Source organism: Cnephaeus nilssonii (genome assembly GCF_951640355.1).
Source record: "Cnephaeus nilssonii genome assembly, chromosome: 12".
Lineage (NCBI taxonomy): Eukaryota > Metazoa > Chordata > Mammalia > Chiroptera > Vespertilionidae > Cnephaeus > Cnephaeus nilssonii.
Genome location: NC_137083.1, coordinates 74,792,789 through 74,809,990, shown reverse-complemented (window position 1 = coordinate 74,809,990; position 17,202 = coordinate 74,792,789). Strand labels below are relative to the sequence as shown.

The window sequence follows — 17,202 nt, the reverse complement described above, 5'->3', positions numbered from 1 at the left end:
GTTTGTCATATATGGCTTTTATTATGTTGAGGTATGATCCTTCTATTCCCACCTTGCTGAGAGTTTTTATCAAGAAAGGGTGTTGGATTTTGTCAAATGCTTTTTCTGCATCAATGTATATGATTATATGGTTTCTATCTCTCAGTTTGTTTATGTGGTGTATCACATTTATTGATTTGTGAATATTGTACCATCCTTGCATCCCTGAAATAAATCCCACTTAGTCATGGTGTATGATCTTTCTAATGTAATGCTGGATTCAATTTGCTAGAATTTTGTTGAGAACTTTAGTGTCTATGTTCATGAGGGATATTGGCCTGTAATTCTCTTTCTTTGTATTGTCTTTATCTGGTTTTGGGATTAGGGTAACGCTGGCTTCGCAGAAAGAGCTTGGAAGTGCTCCTTCCTCTTGAATTTTTTGGCATAATCTGAGGAAGATAGGTTGTATTTCTTCTTTGAATGTTTTATAAAACACCCCTGTGAAACTGTCTGGTCCAGGGCTTTTGTTTGTTGGAAGTTTTTTGATTACTGCTTCAATTTCCTCCATAGTTATTGGCCTATTCAGATTTTTTTTATTCTTCCTGGTTGAGTTTTGGAAGGTCATATTTTTCTAGGAATATGTCCATTTCTTCTAAGTTGACCAGTTTGTTATAGTAGAGTTGCTCATAGTATTTTTTAACGATTCTTCATATCTCTGTCAGGTTTGTTGTTATTTCACCTCTTTTATTTCTGATTTTGTTTATTTGGGTCCTCTCTCTTTACCGGTTAGCATCGGTAGCAGGAGAGAAAAAAGCAAGCGGGTGCAAAGGGTTAAATGTTTTATTACCAGTTTTGCTTGTTTTTTGAGGTAGACCTGTAATGCTATGAAATTCACTCTCAGGATTGCTTTTACTGTGTCCCAAAGATTTTAGATTGTTGTGTTTTCATTGTAATTTGTTTCCAGGATGTTTTTATTTCTTCTTTGATCTCTTTGGTGACCCACTCATTGTTTAATAGTGTGTTATTCAGCTTCCAAGTGTTTGAATTTTTGTGATTGTTTTTACTGTAGTTGATTTCTAATTTTATGCCATTGTGATCTGAGAAGATGCTTGATATGATTTCAATCCTCTTGAATTTGGAGAGACTTTGCATGTGTGCTTGAGAAGAATGTATATTCTGTAGTTTTGGGGTGGAATGTTCTAGAGATGTTGATTAAGTCCATCTGATCTAGTGAATCATTTAGGATTGATGTTATTTTGCTATTTTTTGTCTAGTGGATTTATCCAGTGATGTTAATGGGGTATTAAAGTCTCTTATTATGATTGTGTTCTGTCAATCTCTCCCCTGATATCTTCCCGAATTTTTTTTATGTATTTGGGTGCTTCTGCATTGGGTGCATAAATGTTTACCAGAGTTATATCCTCTTGTTGTATCGATCCTTTTAGAATTATAAAGTGACCTTTCTTGTTTCTTGTTATGGTCTTCACTTTGAGGTCTATTTTGTCGGATATAAGTATTGCTACCCCAGCTTTTTTTTTCATTTCCATTTGCCTGGTAAATATTTTTCATCCCTTCACTTTTAGTCTATGTGAGTCCCTTGTTCTGGGGCGGGTCTCTTGTATTCAGCATATATATGGGTCATGTTTTCTTATCCATTCAGTCACTTGATATATTTTGATTGGAGCATTTAATTCATTTACATTTAATGTTATTATTGATAGGTACTTTTTTTATAGCCATTTCTGTATTTTGTGCCTGTGTTCCTTCCTCCATTTCTTTTTCTTCTTTTTACAGAATTCCCTTTAGCATTTCTTGCATTGCTGGCTTGGTAGTGATAAACTCCCTTAGCCTTTTTTTTTTGTCTGCAAACCTCCTGATTTCCCCTTCAATTTTGATTGATAGTCTTGCTGGATAGAGCATATTTGGACTCAGTCCTTTGCTTTGCATCACTTTGTATACTTCCTTCCATTACCTTCTAGCTTGATGTGTTTCTGTTGAGAAATCATTTTATAATATGATGGGGGATCCTTCGTAGGTAATTCTCTGTCTCTCTCTTGCAGCCTTTAAGATTCTCTCTTTGTTGTTAACATTTGCCATTATAATTATGACCTGTCTTGGTCATCTAAACTTAATTACCTCTTAAAGGCCTCATCTTCAAATACCATTACATTGGAGATTAGGGGTTCAATATATGAAATTGGTTGGGGGGCACAATTTAGTCCATAGCAGTCCAATTTCCAGTAAAAAACAAGAAATGATGCTAAAATAAAAAGACATCTGGAGTCTAGTCCCTAGTTCTAATTCATCCCCTAAGTAATTATATTATAAATATAAGCTATAAGTGACACTGGATTGTTGGGAAATTCAAATGTAATGAATTGTGAAAGATGTATATAGACCACAGCATTGTATAACTGTAATTAAAGATTATTGTTTTTTGATCAGTATATTTTGATTATAAGTCAGCTGCCTATAATCAGTAACTAAGCCCAACTAAGTAATGAACCATATGATATCCAAATACTGTACTATTAGAAATAAATAGGTCACTGGCAGTCATGAGGGAGCATTGGATTTGATCATAGAAATTATCCAGACTATTCTATATTCTACCAGATACAGAAACCAACTCTAGAGAATACCAACCTTAGCTTGAATGTCATCAGTCCCTGTATCATTCATGGTACTCCATAGTAGCAGAACAAGTAGAATGGGTGTGTGTGTGTGTGTGTGTGTGTGTGTGTGTGTGTGTGTGTAGACATATTTTAAGGAATAGGGGGCTGGTAATTCTGAAATCTCAGGCCAGAGTCCCACACTGGAGATCCTTGGAGGATCTGATGTTGAAGCTCAAGTCTGAAGGTAGTTTGGAGGCAGAATTCCCTCTTCCTCAGAAGATATCTCTCTCTTTTCTCGTAAGGCTTTCAGCACAGTGAATGAGGCCCATCCACAGCGAGGAGGATAATCTGCTTTACTCAGATGTTAATCCCATCTAAATATTACCTCTATGGTGACATCTACACTGGTGTTTGACCAAAGATCTGAGTACCATGCCCTAGCAGATTTGACACATAAAATTTACCATCACATCATCCTTAATATTTAGGGTCAATTTACATAGAAAATATTATGTAAATCTTCTAATTTTGAAATGATATGAACACATTACATAATAAATTGATATATATATGTAAAGTAATGAATGGATAAATAGAAAAATGTTGGTCAATACCAGGTGCATTACCTTTACTTATTCCTTAATAATAAAAAAAAGGTTCAATTCCCTCTCAACTTTGTGGACATTTTAGAAATAGAGCAGCTAACAGAAGTGTGTGTAAAACACATTGATCAAAGACATAGTGATGAGTCCTAGGCAATTTGGCTCAGTGGATAGAGTGTTGGCCTGTAGACTGAAGAGTCCTGGGTTCCATTTTGGTCAAGGGCACATGCCTGGGTTGGGAGCTTGATCCCCAGTAGGGGGCTTGCAGGAGGCAGCTGATCAGTGATTCTCATTAATATTTCTAACTCTCCCTCTACCTTCCTCTCTGAAATCAATAAAAAATATTTTTAAAAAAATAAACAGACAAAAAAATAACCAAATACATAGTGATGAGTCACAGAGCTCTTGGCTTGGCCTTAGCTGGTATAGTTATTACATCAAGCAAAATCCATAAACTGAAGAAGGGTAGCTACTATATTGAATGTATGAATTGAGATCTAACATGGATTTTGGCACAGTGCTCTGAGTATAGCTAGATGAAATTGAATAGGATGAATATAAAATCTTGTCTTAAGTTTTAAAAAGCTGTACAAGTGCGGATGAAGACACTTAGAAAATACATCAACTCAAAATACCACAGAAGATTATAGGAATTGTTAAAATAGATTGTACATTCAACACAGCTGTTGTCTAATATGGGATAAAATATAAATATCAAAGATGGCCTTAACTAAGGCAATATAGAGGGAATGTCCTTCAAATCATATTCTGTCTTATAACTAATAGGTTGAAATATATATATATATATATATATATATATATATATATATATATATATATTTGGATTATAAATTTTATTCTCTAGTTAGTCCCATACTCACAAAATCAGTCCTCAATTAATGTTAGTTCAATTGATTTAAAAGTAAACATCACCAAAAAGCTTTGGGAACAAAACTTTCAAGTGATATTCTATAATAAAAAGCTGATTTATAAGATAGCAGAAGTGTAGTAAGGCAAACAATTTATTAAGGGAGAGGTTTCTGCCAGAGTGTGACCTGAAGAATCCAGATCAATTTATAACTACAATTTTTCTTAAAACCATTTCTGCATGATTTGATCCTGACACAGATATAATATTTGAACTCGAGTAATTTATTCAGTAATTCTGAGCCTCCTATATTGTCCACCGTAGGGGTATGATTGGCGAACACATTGCACTGAGATACCTGAGGATTTTCATGTGGTGAATAGAGGGACAGGAAACACTGTCAAATGAACACAATATTTATTAAATCTCGATCTTTTGCAGAAGTGACATTTATAGATCTCACACCACTTCTGAAAAACAATCAGATGTGGAACTATTTAGCTAATAGTAGTATTGATTGGCATGTCATTTCTATTTGCTGGTACAGAGGAGGAATTTCAAAGTTGATGTCATTTGACCAAGAACTGGGAAGCAATGTTATATTTTAGCTCCACATTCCTTTGACTTTATTTAAATTATCTAATTTTAAGGTTATGTATCTTACATTTTTCTTTTAATTTGTTCTTTTAAAAAAATTTGTTCTTTTGTTTGTTTTAACATTTCTTCCCAAAATGCTTTCACTTTATTCTTCTATTTATACATTCTCCTGCTCCCATATTTGGAGGCAGACCATGATGCAAGCTCAGCCATCCTGCTCAGAGTCCTTTTCTGCATCATTTTCCCTGTGCTCATCCCCCACATTCACTCAGCTCAACTCAGGTTCCCTGTCCAGTTGTTCTCAGGGGTAAGAGAGCAGAACAGATGGAAGACTGAGCTGACTCCCACCCCTCACCCCAACTACAAGAGAGCGACCCTGGATAGAAGGATGCAGATTCCAGTGAGAGATGGGGGCCTGTTTCCAAGGCAGGGGGGCCATCTTCTCAACATGGCCACTGGTTGGTTCAGATTTGGGTAATGTGCTGCCCTGGATCTGGGGTTTGCTGGGCCTCCAACTGACTGAGGAGGAGAGGAATGTGAGGGCGCTACTGGGGGTCCACAGACATCTTGGAGGCCAGCAGCTGCCACATTGATAAAGAATGCCTGGGGCTTTGCAGGATGCTGAGTTGGTTCTGTACAGCAAGGGCCACACTGCTTCCCTTGTGGATCACTGTGTCATAAGGGCCTTCCCCAAACATCACAGCATGTAGCACCCAGCCGAGGGACCAGACAGCAGTCTGCTCATGGATGACACAGTGCTCTGCATGGAGAAGAGGTCTGGCCCGGGAGGAGATGGTGCACCTCTGGGCTGCCTAGTCTTGTAGGGCCAGAGCCTGGCAGGAGCCCTCCACATGGGTGCATGCTTGATTCATGGAACCCAAGTCCATTGAAACTGGTGGCCCCTCATGTCCAAGCAGGATACTGGTGTGCTGTAAGTCTCTGAGGGCCTGACCCTGGGCATGAATGACCTCAAGGCCTCTGCAGATACCCAGCAGCAACAGAAGGATTTGATCTTCAGTCAAGAAGTTGCCTTTGTGTTTCAGCCTTTTTATCTCCTTACATAGTGTACCTCCCTTGAAGAGGGGTACTAGCAGCCAGGCCTCATGTGTGATGCCCTGCTCTCTCAGAGAGTAATCCACAAGGCAAACAATGTTGGGGTGATGGAAGAAGCCACGCATGTCTACTTCTCATTGGGCCTCCTCCCTAGTCCTGCCCTCCTCCAGCTTCTGGATAAAGAGGTAGCACTTAGTGTCAATGAAGACAGTTCCCTGAGGACAGACACAGTGTGTGGCCCAAAAAGTCTCAGTCCTCCTCCTCCAGGTCAGTCAGAAGCTGCCAAGGGTTGCCCAGTTTGAGTTGGCTCTTCCAGCTAATGTGCTGGTGGCCCAGTGGACCATGCTGCCTTGGCCTAGAGGTTAATTTAGTCTTTTAAAGCATTCTTTTTCTTGATGGCCTTACTACTTAAAATGTGTTTTCCAAATACTGGTCATTTCAAAGACGTGTCCTTCATAAGTAATAGATCACCTCATTGAAGAAATTTGAAATGAAACATACAAACTTTGAATTTATAATTTTACTGATGTATTATTTCTTAATTAGTTACACCTTACCTAGTTTATAAAAGAATTTCAGTTATTTTCTGCTGCATATATACAGTCTAGGGATTTACTTTTATTATAGGCATTTCTGGACCATGTGCCTGATAATACAGTTCTAGAGTCACTGTAAAGGTTCCAACCATGTTAAGTTTCAGTTTAATAAAAAATGACCTGAGTACTGTATCCAGCACTCACCTTCTATAGTTAAGCAATAGCTGAAAATCCCATAAGGAGCAACAATATGGAAATAGGGCAATTAACTTGTTATAAATATGAAACTGTACTTGAGAGTACTCCAAAGCAGTCAGATATTTGGGCCCAAATGCCTTGCCAGTTCTGAGTCAAAGAATTTCAAGGAATTTAGTTACAATCAAACTTTTAAAGAAAGAGAACATCTTCCCTGAGAACTGTTTTACCTATCTATCATCTCTCTCTCTCTCTCTCTCTCTCTCTCTCTCTCTCTCTCTCTCTCATCTATCTATCATCTATCCATCTATCTCTATCATCTATCTATCCATCCATCCATCTATCCATCTATCTCTCTCTCTATCATCTATCATCTATCTATCCATCTATATCTCTATCTATCTATATCTATCTATCATCTATCATCTATCTATCCATCTATCTCTATCATCTATCTATCTATCTATCTATCTATCTATCTATCTATCTATCTAACATCTATCTATCTATCTATCTATCTATCTATCTATCTATCTATCATCTATCATCTATCTATCTCATTTTTCAAACATCTCCCATCTTGAGCAATTCAGTTTCAGCGAAGTTGTTCACAGAAAAAATGTCTCCGTTGACAAACCAAGCTTTAGTTTTCTACCTGACAACACTTTCATGCTGATACCTCCACATGACAAAAAAAGCATCCCTCAGGCAACAAAGGAGAGAATGCTTCTGTTGCTTGTGAAATCCATGAATAGCAAGTTTAAAACATAAAGAGGCCATCAAGAGTGCTAATGTTGCTAAGGGTGTGAAAGAAACAATGATCACAGGCAATTGAAGAGGGAGAGAAACTGTTGTTGATTTGGATAAACAGAAAGCAGTTGGCCAGTGACAGCATTTAGGAGACAGTGATATAGGAACAAGCAAAGATGCTGCATGGCATGCCAACCTGAAAGACACTCTCGGACCCAGTGCTGATAGAGATTCCTTTAAGGTCAGTAGGGGGTGGTTTTAAGTAAAGAAGTGTTTATTTATAGATCAGACGTACATTAGACATGCACTGTATACAGGAAAGGTTAAAACAGGTAATCATTTGGAGGTCTGAAAGGATTAATTCAATTTACATTATTTCAAATGGGAAAAAATGATTTGGTTTTCGAACAGATCACTTCTTGAACAGCCTTCTGGAATGAATTAAGTTTGAGAACCAAAGTTCCACTGTAGTTTTTTTTCTGTTTCTTTCTTTCCTCTGCTTCCCTCCCCTTTAATTCTTTCCTCTCCCCCCTCCCTCTTTTTCTTTAAGAAATATTTATTTAGTTCCTCATTCATGCAAGACACCGGGCTAACATTTGCAGCATGTAGCACAGGGTTCTAAGACATGGATTCAAAAATACCATTACCTGTTTCACATCTATTAATCAGCCAAATCATTTTTCAAAAGAAACAGTTGATCACATATTCACATACTACATCTGATTTTAATGTTTCTTTATATTTTATTTGCCACCTTTTATTATCCCTTAATTTTTTTTAAGTTAAGACTTTATTTTTTGTATCAGTTTTAAGTTCACTGTAAAACTGAGGACAAGATACAGAGATTTTTTCCGCACACTTCTTGCCTCCACACATCATAGCCTCTACCGTCATCATCTCCCACCAGAGTTACAATAAATTATAACACTTGTTAAAATTGATGAACCTACATTGATAATGTTATAGTCACCCCAAAGTTCATAGCTTACATTAGGGTGCACTTTTGATGCTGTACATCCTATGGGTTGGAATCCTATATAATAAAAGGCTAATATGCAAATCGACTGAATGGCGGAACTACAGGTCGCTATGATGCGCACTGACCACCAAGGAGCAGATGCTCAACAAAGGAGCTGCCCCCTGGTGGTGAGTGTGCTCCCACAGGGGGAGCACTGCTCAGCCAGAAGCCAGGCTCATGGCTGGCAAGTGCAACGGTGGTGGCAGGAGCCTCTCTCTCCTCCACGCAGTGCTAAGGATGTCCAACTGCTGGTGTAGGCCTGCTCCCTGTGGGAAGCGGGCCTAAGCCATCAGTTGGACATCCCCCGAGGGCTCCCGGACTGTGAGAGGGCGCAGGCTGGGCTGAGGAAACAAATTTCGTGCACTGGGCCTCTAGTAGATGTATAATGACATGTACAATATCTATCATTATGGTATTATGCAGAGTAATTTCAATGCCCTAAACATCCTCTGTGCTCTCCCTCTTCATCCCTCCCATAACAATTCCTGGTACCCACTGATTTTTTGGGCCGTCTTCATAGTTTTGTCTTTTCCATAATGTCTTATGGTTGGAATCATACAATATGCAGCCTTTTCTGATTGGTTTCTTTCACCTAATAACATGCATTTAAATTTCTTCCATGTCTTTTCATGACTTGTTATTTCATTTCTTTTTTTTCCCACTGAATAACATTCTGCTGTCTGGCTGTGCTATAGTTTGTTTATCAGAACTTTAATCCTGGCATTGGCATTTACTGTTTTTGAGATCTTAGATAAGAAGCTTCAAGCTATTTAAGCCTCCGTATATATTTATTTCTAAAATGCAGGGCCTTACTCCCTTGTAACAGAATGGAATTTCAGATTGTTAACAGTATAGTGACATTGGAGACGTGGTTAAGAAATAGGAACAGACAGAAGTAGGTTTGAATCAAGCCTCTGTGACGAAGGGTCCTGTTACTCTATCTCTAAATTTGCATGTGTAATATAGAGTATATAATTATACTCACCTAATTTGATATCTTGAAGATTAAATGAGAAAATGCATACATGTAAGAAGTCAATACATTTTACCTAGTTTTTTTTACTACTTAATGGATGTTCAACACCTCTTACCAATCCTTTTACTACTTCCTCTTAATTAGCTTCTTACATTTCTTATATTTCTGTGGCTATTACTTATTCCTTTCTACTATTTTTACGCCCCCTACTCATTTTCACTTATTAATGCTCAACAAGATATTATCACTTAATTTATAGACAAAAATAAAGATACGATGCTTGCAAACTTTCCGATCACCTTTTACTGAGTTATGTGTCAATACCCATCCTTATTACTTCAGTTTCTGAGGATAAATTGCCAAATGAGTGGTCATGGACTATTTCTTAATTTTTTTATTTATTTGTTTTTAGCTTTAAACAATGACACCAAATTAAATAATGCAGGCAAAACACTTACTAATTGCATGACACTCAATGAATGTTTATTTCCTTCCTTGCCATCCTAGCTTTTCTTCACCTCTGTCTACCTGTGTTCTATACAATGAGGGCTTTCTTAATATGTTACAGATCAGAGTAAATCCCTGTCCATCAGTGGCTCGCCAACATCTTTCCAATAAAGGTAAAATGTCTTTGCTTGGCTTACAAACCTGATATAGCTTCCCTAAATATCCTTTTCTCCTTTCTTCAATGTTCTTCCACATTTTATTCAGCTACCTATTTCTTGCCCATTGCTATTGGTCATGCTTTTCCTCTGTCTGGAATGCCTTTTAATGATTTATTTCTTTTTCATTTTTCAAGATGTAGCTTAACACCCTAAATATGAGAACTACATTAAGGTAATAGGTAGAGGTAATCATGCCATCATAGCGTTTTGTATACCTCTGTTACTGACTCTGTGCTGCATTGTAAATAGTTCTTTACATATGTTCATGTTAAAAAAAAATTCAGAGTATATAAAGACAATTTAAACTTTAAAAAATTACCTCTTTCCATCCTCATTCCATTCCCCAGTGTATCTGTTGTCTGCAACTTATTAACTCCATGATTTAGGGTAAGTTATTTATTGTCTCTAAACCTCATTTCCTCTCCCCCCATTTTTAACATGGGATAATATCTCATAAAGCTGTTGTGAGACTTGAAAAATAAGCACTTTACTCCTCATGGTCATCTGATTTTTACCAACTTTCTTCTTTACAACTTGGTTTTCACATACACTCTATTATTCTGGAAATTTGTGAACGTGAAAGCACAGAGCTAAAGAATTTTTCTGTTTGTTCCTTTCCTTGAGTGCTCGTTCCAGGCTTCATGTGACACGTTAGAAATAGAATTACTCAGTCACATTCTCCACCCTGAAGGACCTTAGTCATACATTACTTATTGCCTGGCACTTTCAAAACAGAGTGAAAATTATTTTATAACAAAGTGAAAATATGGAGACAGATTTCCAAATTTCAGGAAAAATTGCTAGTGATTTTTAAATATCTGAAATCCTCTCCTTGGTCTATTTTGATCTTCATAACTTACACTGAGGATCCTACTATACCTTATTTTTGCTCTGTAAGTCTTGCAATAGCCTTGGGCAAAAGGCAATAAAATTCTGATCTGGGATTTAACTCCAGAGAAAAGATCCTTTCAGTAATTTCTTTTGCAAACACAACCAACAGTAAACTCTAAGTTATTTAAGATGTAGAGACTTTGAGGATTATTTAGGGACTTTGCTACATCTGACTTAACTCCCTCATGCTGCTTCCCTTTGGCCATTTCACAATGTGTTATAAGCTACACGAAACAGGAAAAGGGTAAAATTCAGATTACTTAACTACTGGCAAGCAGTCTTGGAAAATTGTTTGAGAGGCAAGAAGATTCTATGTGATGGGTTGAATGGGATACATTTTTCTACCACCCAAAATAATAAAAATTTCATTATATGCTATTCTTGTGTACATCAAACTGTTTCATAAATTATATCCCTTAAAATAGAGAGCAACCCTTGTTTGGAAAAATAAAATGACATACAAAAAATTTTGAATGTGTATTCTGATCACAGGAAATAATGCTCTGGGCTAATAGAAACATGGAGCTTCATTGAATTGTTACTATTGACTAGTATAGGATAAGATCATGTGTTTCAATTATAATGGTCCTTATTAACTAATCCTATTGCAAATAATGGTTTGTCTTCTTATCCTGCAATAAAAGATACTTAGAAAGCTTGTTAACTTTGGTTCCTGGGTTCTTCAAGTGATTAATGGTACAATTTATTTAATCATGAATTATATTTTTCCTATTGCTTATTTACTAATATAGCATCCAGATATTTACAAATAAAAGATTTAATTAAAATACGTGTAATATTAATGGACTATAGTAAAAATGTCATAATTTGTAAACTATCAATGCATCGTTAAGGTTCTTTAAAAATGGTATATTACCGTTTCAAGTTTGTTAGTATTTATAGTTTTATTAAATTGGCATCATAGATTGAGTTTCCTGTGAAGCAGGCTATGAGGTTGAGATTAGCATACAGTACCAGGAATCAAAACTTTTGGGAAGGAAAGGAAAGAAGCAGAACTGGAGGAGGGCTGTAGTTTCAATGAAGGCATCATGCATCTCCTGGGGCCTCCGAAGCTGGAGGGCCTTTCAGGTTGTCCCTCATTCAGGCAACCGGCCGGCCTTTATGTCCCTGCACTGATCATCGGATGAAGGCTGATCCAGGAGGTCTTTCTTCAATTTAGGCAACAGCTGGGGAAATAAGTCCTTCATCTGGGCAACACATCACATTACTTACTACCCTGAGAATAGGTTAGAAGCCGAAGTGCTTGATACGGTTACATAAGAAGACTCTCCCTGCCCTGGTCTAATCCACCATCTCTCTAGGACCACAATTTGAGCCAATTGCCCTTATTGCCCTCTTCCAATTCATACTCTCTATGACCAACAAAGCAAGCTTTTTAAAATGTAAATCTGTAGGGGGGTGGGGACAGGCCTGAGAGAGGTCAATGGGGAAAAGGGAGACATATGTAATACTTTAAACAATAAAGAATTTTTTTAAAAGAGTAAATCAGAGAGTGTCACTGCTCTGCCTAAATTATTCCAATGTCCTCCAGTTGAAGGCAGGATAAAATCCAAAGTAATTAACTGTGGCTTCTAGGCTCTGTCTGATCTAACTCTTGTCTATTTCTGCAGCATTATCTTGTGCCACTTTAACCCTCCTCACGCATTATGTTTGATACAAACTGGCCTTTTGATCTCAAACATGCCAAGTTGTCTTTTAGTTGAGGGCATTTGTACTCCGTTTCCTCAGGCAGGCAGGCAGGCCTCCTCATTTTTCAAGTGATTGTTTCCTTATTCTTTAGACCAAGTCCCCATCAAGACCTTCGCTGAATACCTTGTTTACTGTAGACCTCAAATAGTTTTTCTCTGTCAACGTCATCATATTTTTCTCCCTGATCCTCATTACGAGCTGTAAATATCTTGTTTATTCCTCTGTTTTCTGTCTTCCTGTGCTGGAATGAGACTCCTTGAGTTACTGTCCCACTTGATACCTTTTTGTGATATGCCATTGATACATTTTATTATTTGCTACTGAATGAAGGTTCTGACCTATCCTAAATGGTCCACCTATTTTGACTTATTTTCCTAATTACAGATTTATTTAGGTATAATTCACATACCATTGAGTTAACATCTTAAAGTGTACAATTCAGTATTATTTTACTGTTTTCACACACTATCAAATCACAGAACATTTTCATCATCTCAGAAAAAATACCACCTTATTGAAGTCTCATCACCGTCCCCTCTGCCCAACTCTTGGAAACCACCTTTCTACTTTTTGTTTCTATGGCTTTTCCTACTCTGTATATCTCATATACAGAATCATACACTACGTAACTTTTATACCTATTTTTTTTTACTTAGTATAATGTTTTCAAAGTTCATCCATGTTATAGCATGTATCAGTATGTCATTTACTTTTTAGGGCTATAATTCCACTGTATAGATAAGCCACATTTGTATATCCATTTAGTAATTCATGGGCTTTTGGATTATTTCCACTTTTGAGCTATTTAAATCATGAGGCAGTGAGCACTCATGTTTTCATTTGGACATATGTTTTCAATTCTCTGACTTAACACCTTGCATTCATATAGTAACACCATATGAAAATTTCCAGGAACTGACAAACTGTTTTCCAAAGTGGACACACCATTTTACAATCCCACCAGAAATGGAGGAGGATTTCACTAGTATTGTCTGTCTTTTTAATTTTAGCCATCTTAGTGGGTATGAAGTAGTATGTCATTGTGTTTAAATTTTGTATTTCCCTAATGGCCAATGATGTTGGCATCTCTTACTGTGCTAACTGATCATTTCTTCTCAGAAGAAATATCATCTCAAAACTTTTGCTCACTTAAAAAAATGCGTTATATGTATTTTTATTGTTGAATTGTAAGAATTCTTTATATGTTCTGGGTACTAGTCTCATCAAATATAATTTGCAAATATTTTCTCCATTTCTGTGGGTTATCTTTTTTTAAAAATATATTTTTATTGATTTCAGAGGGGAAGGGAGAGGGAGAGAGAAATAGAAACATCAATGATGAGAGATAATCATTGATTGGCTGCCTCCTGCATACCCCCCACTAGGGATTGAGCCCACAACCTGGGCATACGCCCTGACCGGGAATCGAACCAGTGACCTCTTGGTTCCTGGGTCAGCGCTTAACTGCTGAGCTACACCCGGTTGGGCTCTGTGGGTTATCTTTTTAGTTTCTTTATGAAGTCTTTTGAAGCACAATATTTAAAATTTTGACTAAATCCAGTGTATTTCTTTCTTATGCCGTGTTTTTTATGCCAAATGTAATAAATCATTGCATAATTGGAGGTCACAAAAGATTACTCCTATGTTTTCTTCTAAGAATTTTATAGTTTTAGCTCCTACATTTTGATATATGATTCAATTTGATTTAATTTTTACCTATCTTGTGAGAGAGGGATCCAAGTTCAGAATTATAGTTTTGGGCCAAGACAGATGCAGCCATATCCATCATTGATGTGATCCTGCTATTGGAATTGAAATAATGAAGTCTGCTGGCTAGAACTCCTGCCAGTTAGGGAAAGAATTTTCCAGATATGATATCTAAAGTACCGTTTCCACAGATGATATTTAGTTGAACATTTTCAGTTATCTGTGTGACTTGTTTTATTTTATGATTTCATGCATAAAAATGGGATCTACCTGGGGAAGGAGATGGAACAAAAACTAATAAAAATAACATAACTTTAGCAAAATTAACCAAAAAGTATCATGCACTGAATACATTAATTTTAAAAGACTAACCTTTGTTTTTCTGGCAGAATTGTAGGATGCTTATGTGATATTTCAGTTGCACATATTGGATGGTGTCAGCCATTAAAGTTGACCAACTTCCTCTTTTCCTTGGCCTATATACATATGATTATATTGCAACGTGGTGTAATTCTTACTCAAGTGTACAAGAGAGGGCAACATGGGCAGTAGAGTTATTTTATGTTATTATATTTTTGTTTATAACTAAATCATTTCAAGTTAAATCAAGTTATGAAGAACTAAATGTTTATTATAGTGAGGCTTTTATGCTGTAACTGGAGATGAAAGGAACAATAACATTATTCTTTTTCTCTAGAATGCTTATAATCATCACAGCATAGGCCACTTTTTATGCATTAGGGAGCATTGAATATGAAGAAGGACAATATAATAATATTTAGGGTTTCAAGGATTTTTTTTTTCCTGGATGGAGCAGCAATAAAGTAGGATCTCAAAAGGCAGGCAGGATTTTATACATGAATATTAGGTATTGGATGGGGATGCGTACAATGTGTGGAGTGGAAAATGTGAACAAAGCAACATTTTTGAATCACTTGTGGGAAAAATATCAAGTGATTTGTTGGTTCTGGAGAAGAAGATACTTGAATAAGATTAGACAAAGAGGCAATCATAATGTGGAAGACCTTACATGTGAGTGAATGTAAAATCGGTAGACTTTTCTGCTCACCTCATTTGGTCTCATGATTCATGCAGAAAAAATGAATAAGACAGTTCTTGGCCCTTCCAAGAGTTGAGACTGAAATAACGTACCATAATACAAGTCTCTCCATGCAAGTGCTCTGATGTCAGTATAAATAAAATGCTCTAGGAGCCGGAATGATGAACCATTAGGAAAGGTGGTAACATGTGAACTGGGTTCTGACAGATGAGTAAAGTGTGAAGCACTATAAAGACTGGCAAAATCACTAGAGGCATGTTGAGCAGATGCTGAAATATGTAGGACGTGTCTGGGCTGTAAGGTGTGGCAGGGAGCGGGGAGAGAGGTGAGGCTGGAGGCACTGGTTGGAGTCTGAGGGCTAGTCAGTATGGAATTGAGGAACTAAATGGAGTTTGGAGCCAGACATCTACATTCACATTCCAGCTCTGCCACTTACTACTTTTTATTCTCTGGTAAATTTCTTAACTTCTAATTTGTATCGTGGGAGTAATAGTATCAATTTAGCAGTATTGTTGTGGCTGAAAATTAATACATAAACACATGGCATAAAATCCTCCCAGTAACAAATGTGAGTCAGTAATACTGTATTCATAAGGCTGCTCTAAGAACTAAATGGAGTAAAAGAAAGCAAGTACAGGACACTGTTTGACACAAAGCCCTTATGCTCAAATAACGCTATCTTTTTAAAAAAGCTTTAAAAAACTGTTCGTCGCAGTTATACACCATGGCTTTTATAAAATATGATTTTCATAATTTAGGAATATTTTTGTCAATATCTGTGTGAAGATTAGTCTTTAAATGTTTTAACTTGTGTTGATTCTAAGTCCCTCTCCAAGTAAGGCCTCTTCTCAGTTTAGGTCCTGATGACCTGAGAGTGGGTTTTATTACAATCTGGATGATTTGCTTGCACACCTTTACTATATATATCAAAACTAATCGTTATTTTATCTCTTTTTCTCCAATGTTTCAGAAAGTGTTAGGCTCATAAGAACTGGTTGACATGGTTTTAAGCTTAGAAAGAATTAACATGAATATTTAATCTTAGTGTATTATAAAAGTGCTACTGTTTCTACTTCATGTTTAAAAGTCTACTGTAATTGTGTTACAGTACCCTCTGCTCTCTGAAAGTGCCATGGCATCTCATGGCATCTCACAACAATAATAGAAATATATTCAATAGTCACTTTAATTGAAATAGTCCTAAGGTTAATGGACTCATGTCATTTGTTGAATGTCTATTATATTGAATGTCTATTTTTTTAAAAAAATGTATATTTTTATTGATTTCAGAGAGGAAGGGAGAGGGAGATAGAAACAGAAACATCAAAGATGAGAGAGAATCATTGATTGGCAGCCTTCTGCATGCCCCACACTTGGGGATCGAGCCCCTAACACAAAATTAAATGTATTACAGTTATATCCTATATAATATATGCAAATTGACCCTAAAGATGGAACGACGGGTCTCTATGATGCACAATGACCACCAGGGGACAGGGCTCCCCCTGGTCAGTGCGCTTCCACAGGGGGAGCTCTGCCAGCCACAAGCTGGGCTAATGGCTAAGAGCACAGCTGCGGTGGTGGGAGCTTCTCCGGCTGCCTTGGCAGCGCTGAGGATGTCTAAACCGGCAGGTGGACAGCCCCTGAGGGGTCACGGAGTACCAGAAGGCATAGGCTGGGCTGAGGGACTCCCCCCCCCCCCCACCCAGAGTGCACAAATTTTCGTGCACTGGGCCTCTAGTTGGTTAATAAAATAATATGGGTTTCAAGTGTACAATTCTATTATACATCATCTGTGCATTTTGTGCTCACCACCTAAAGTCAAGTCTTTTTCTGTCACCATATATTTGACCCCATTTATCCTTTACTACATTCTCATCCCCTTTCTCTCTGGTAATCACATTCTGTTGTCTGTGTCTATGATTTATTTTTTGTTACTCTAGTTTTTTTTTCTTCATTTGTTACTTCCAGTTTTATATC

The 17,202-nt window shown here is 37.0% G+C and overlaps 2 protein-coding genes across 3 annotated transcripts in view; one reads left to right on the top strand and one right to left on the bottom strand.

The window, feature by feature from the left end:
• FOXP2 (forkhead box P2) overlaps window positions 1-17,202 on the top strand; it is a 709,145-nt gene that overhangs the window by 165,237 nt on the left and 526,706 nt on the right. The gene's annotated exons all lie outside the window — the stretch shown is intronic.
• LOC307108467 (serine/threonine-protein kinase 16-like) lies at window positions 5,207-5,839 on the bottom strand (the record flags this gene model as incomplete). The annotated part of the gene is made up of 2 exons (XM_079786472.1): window positions 5,207-5,398; window positions 5,489-5,839. 2 exons carry the CDS (start codon window positions 5,837-5,839, stop codon window positions 5,207-5,209), a joined length of 543 nt encoding a protein of 180 aa, XP_079642598.1.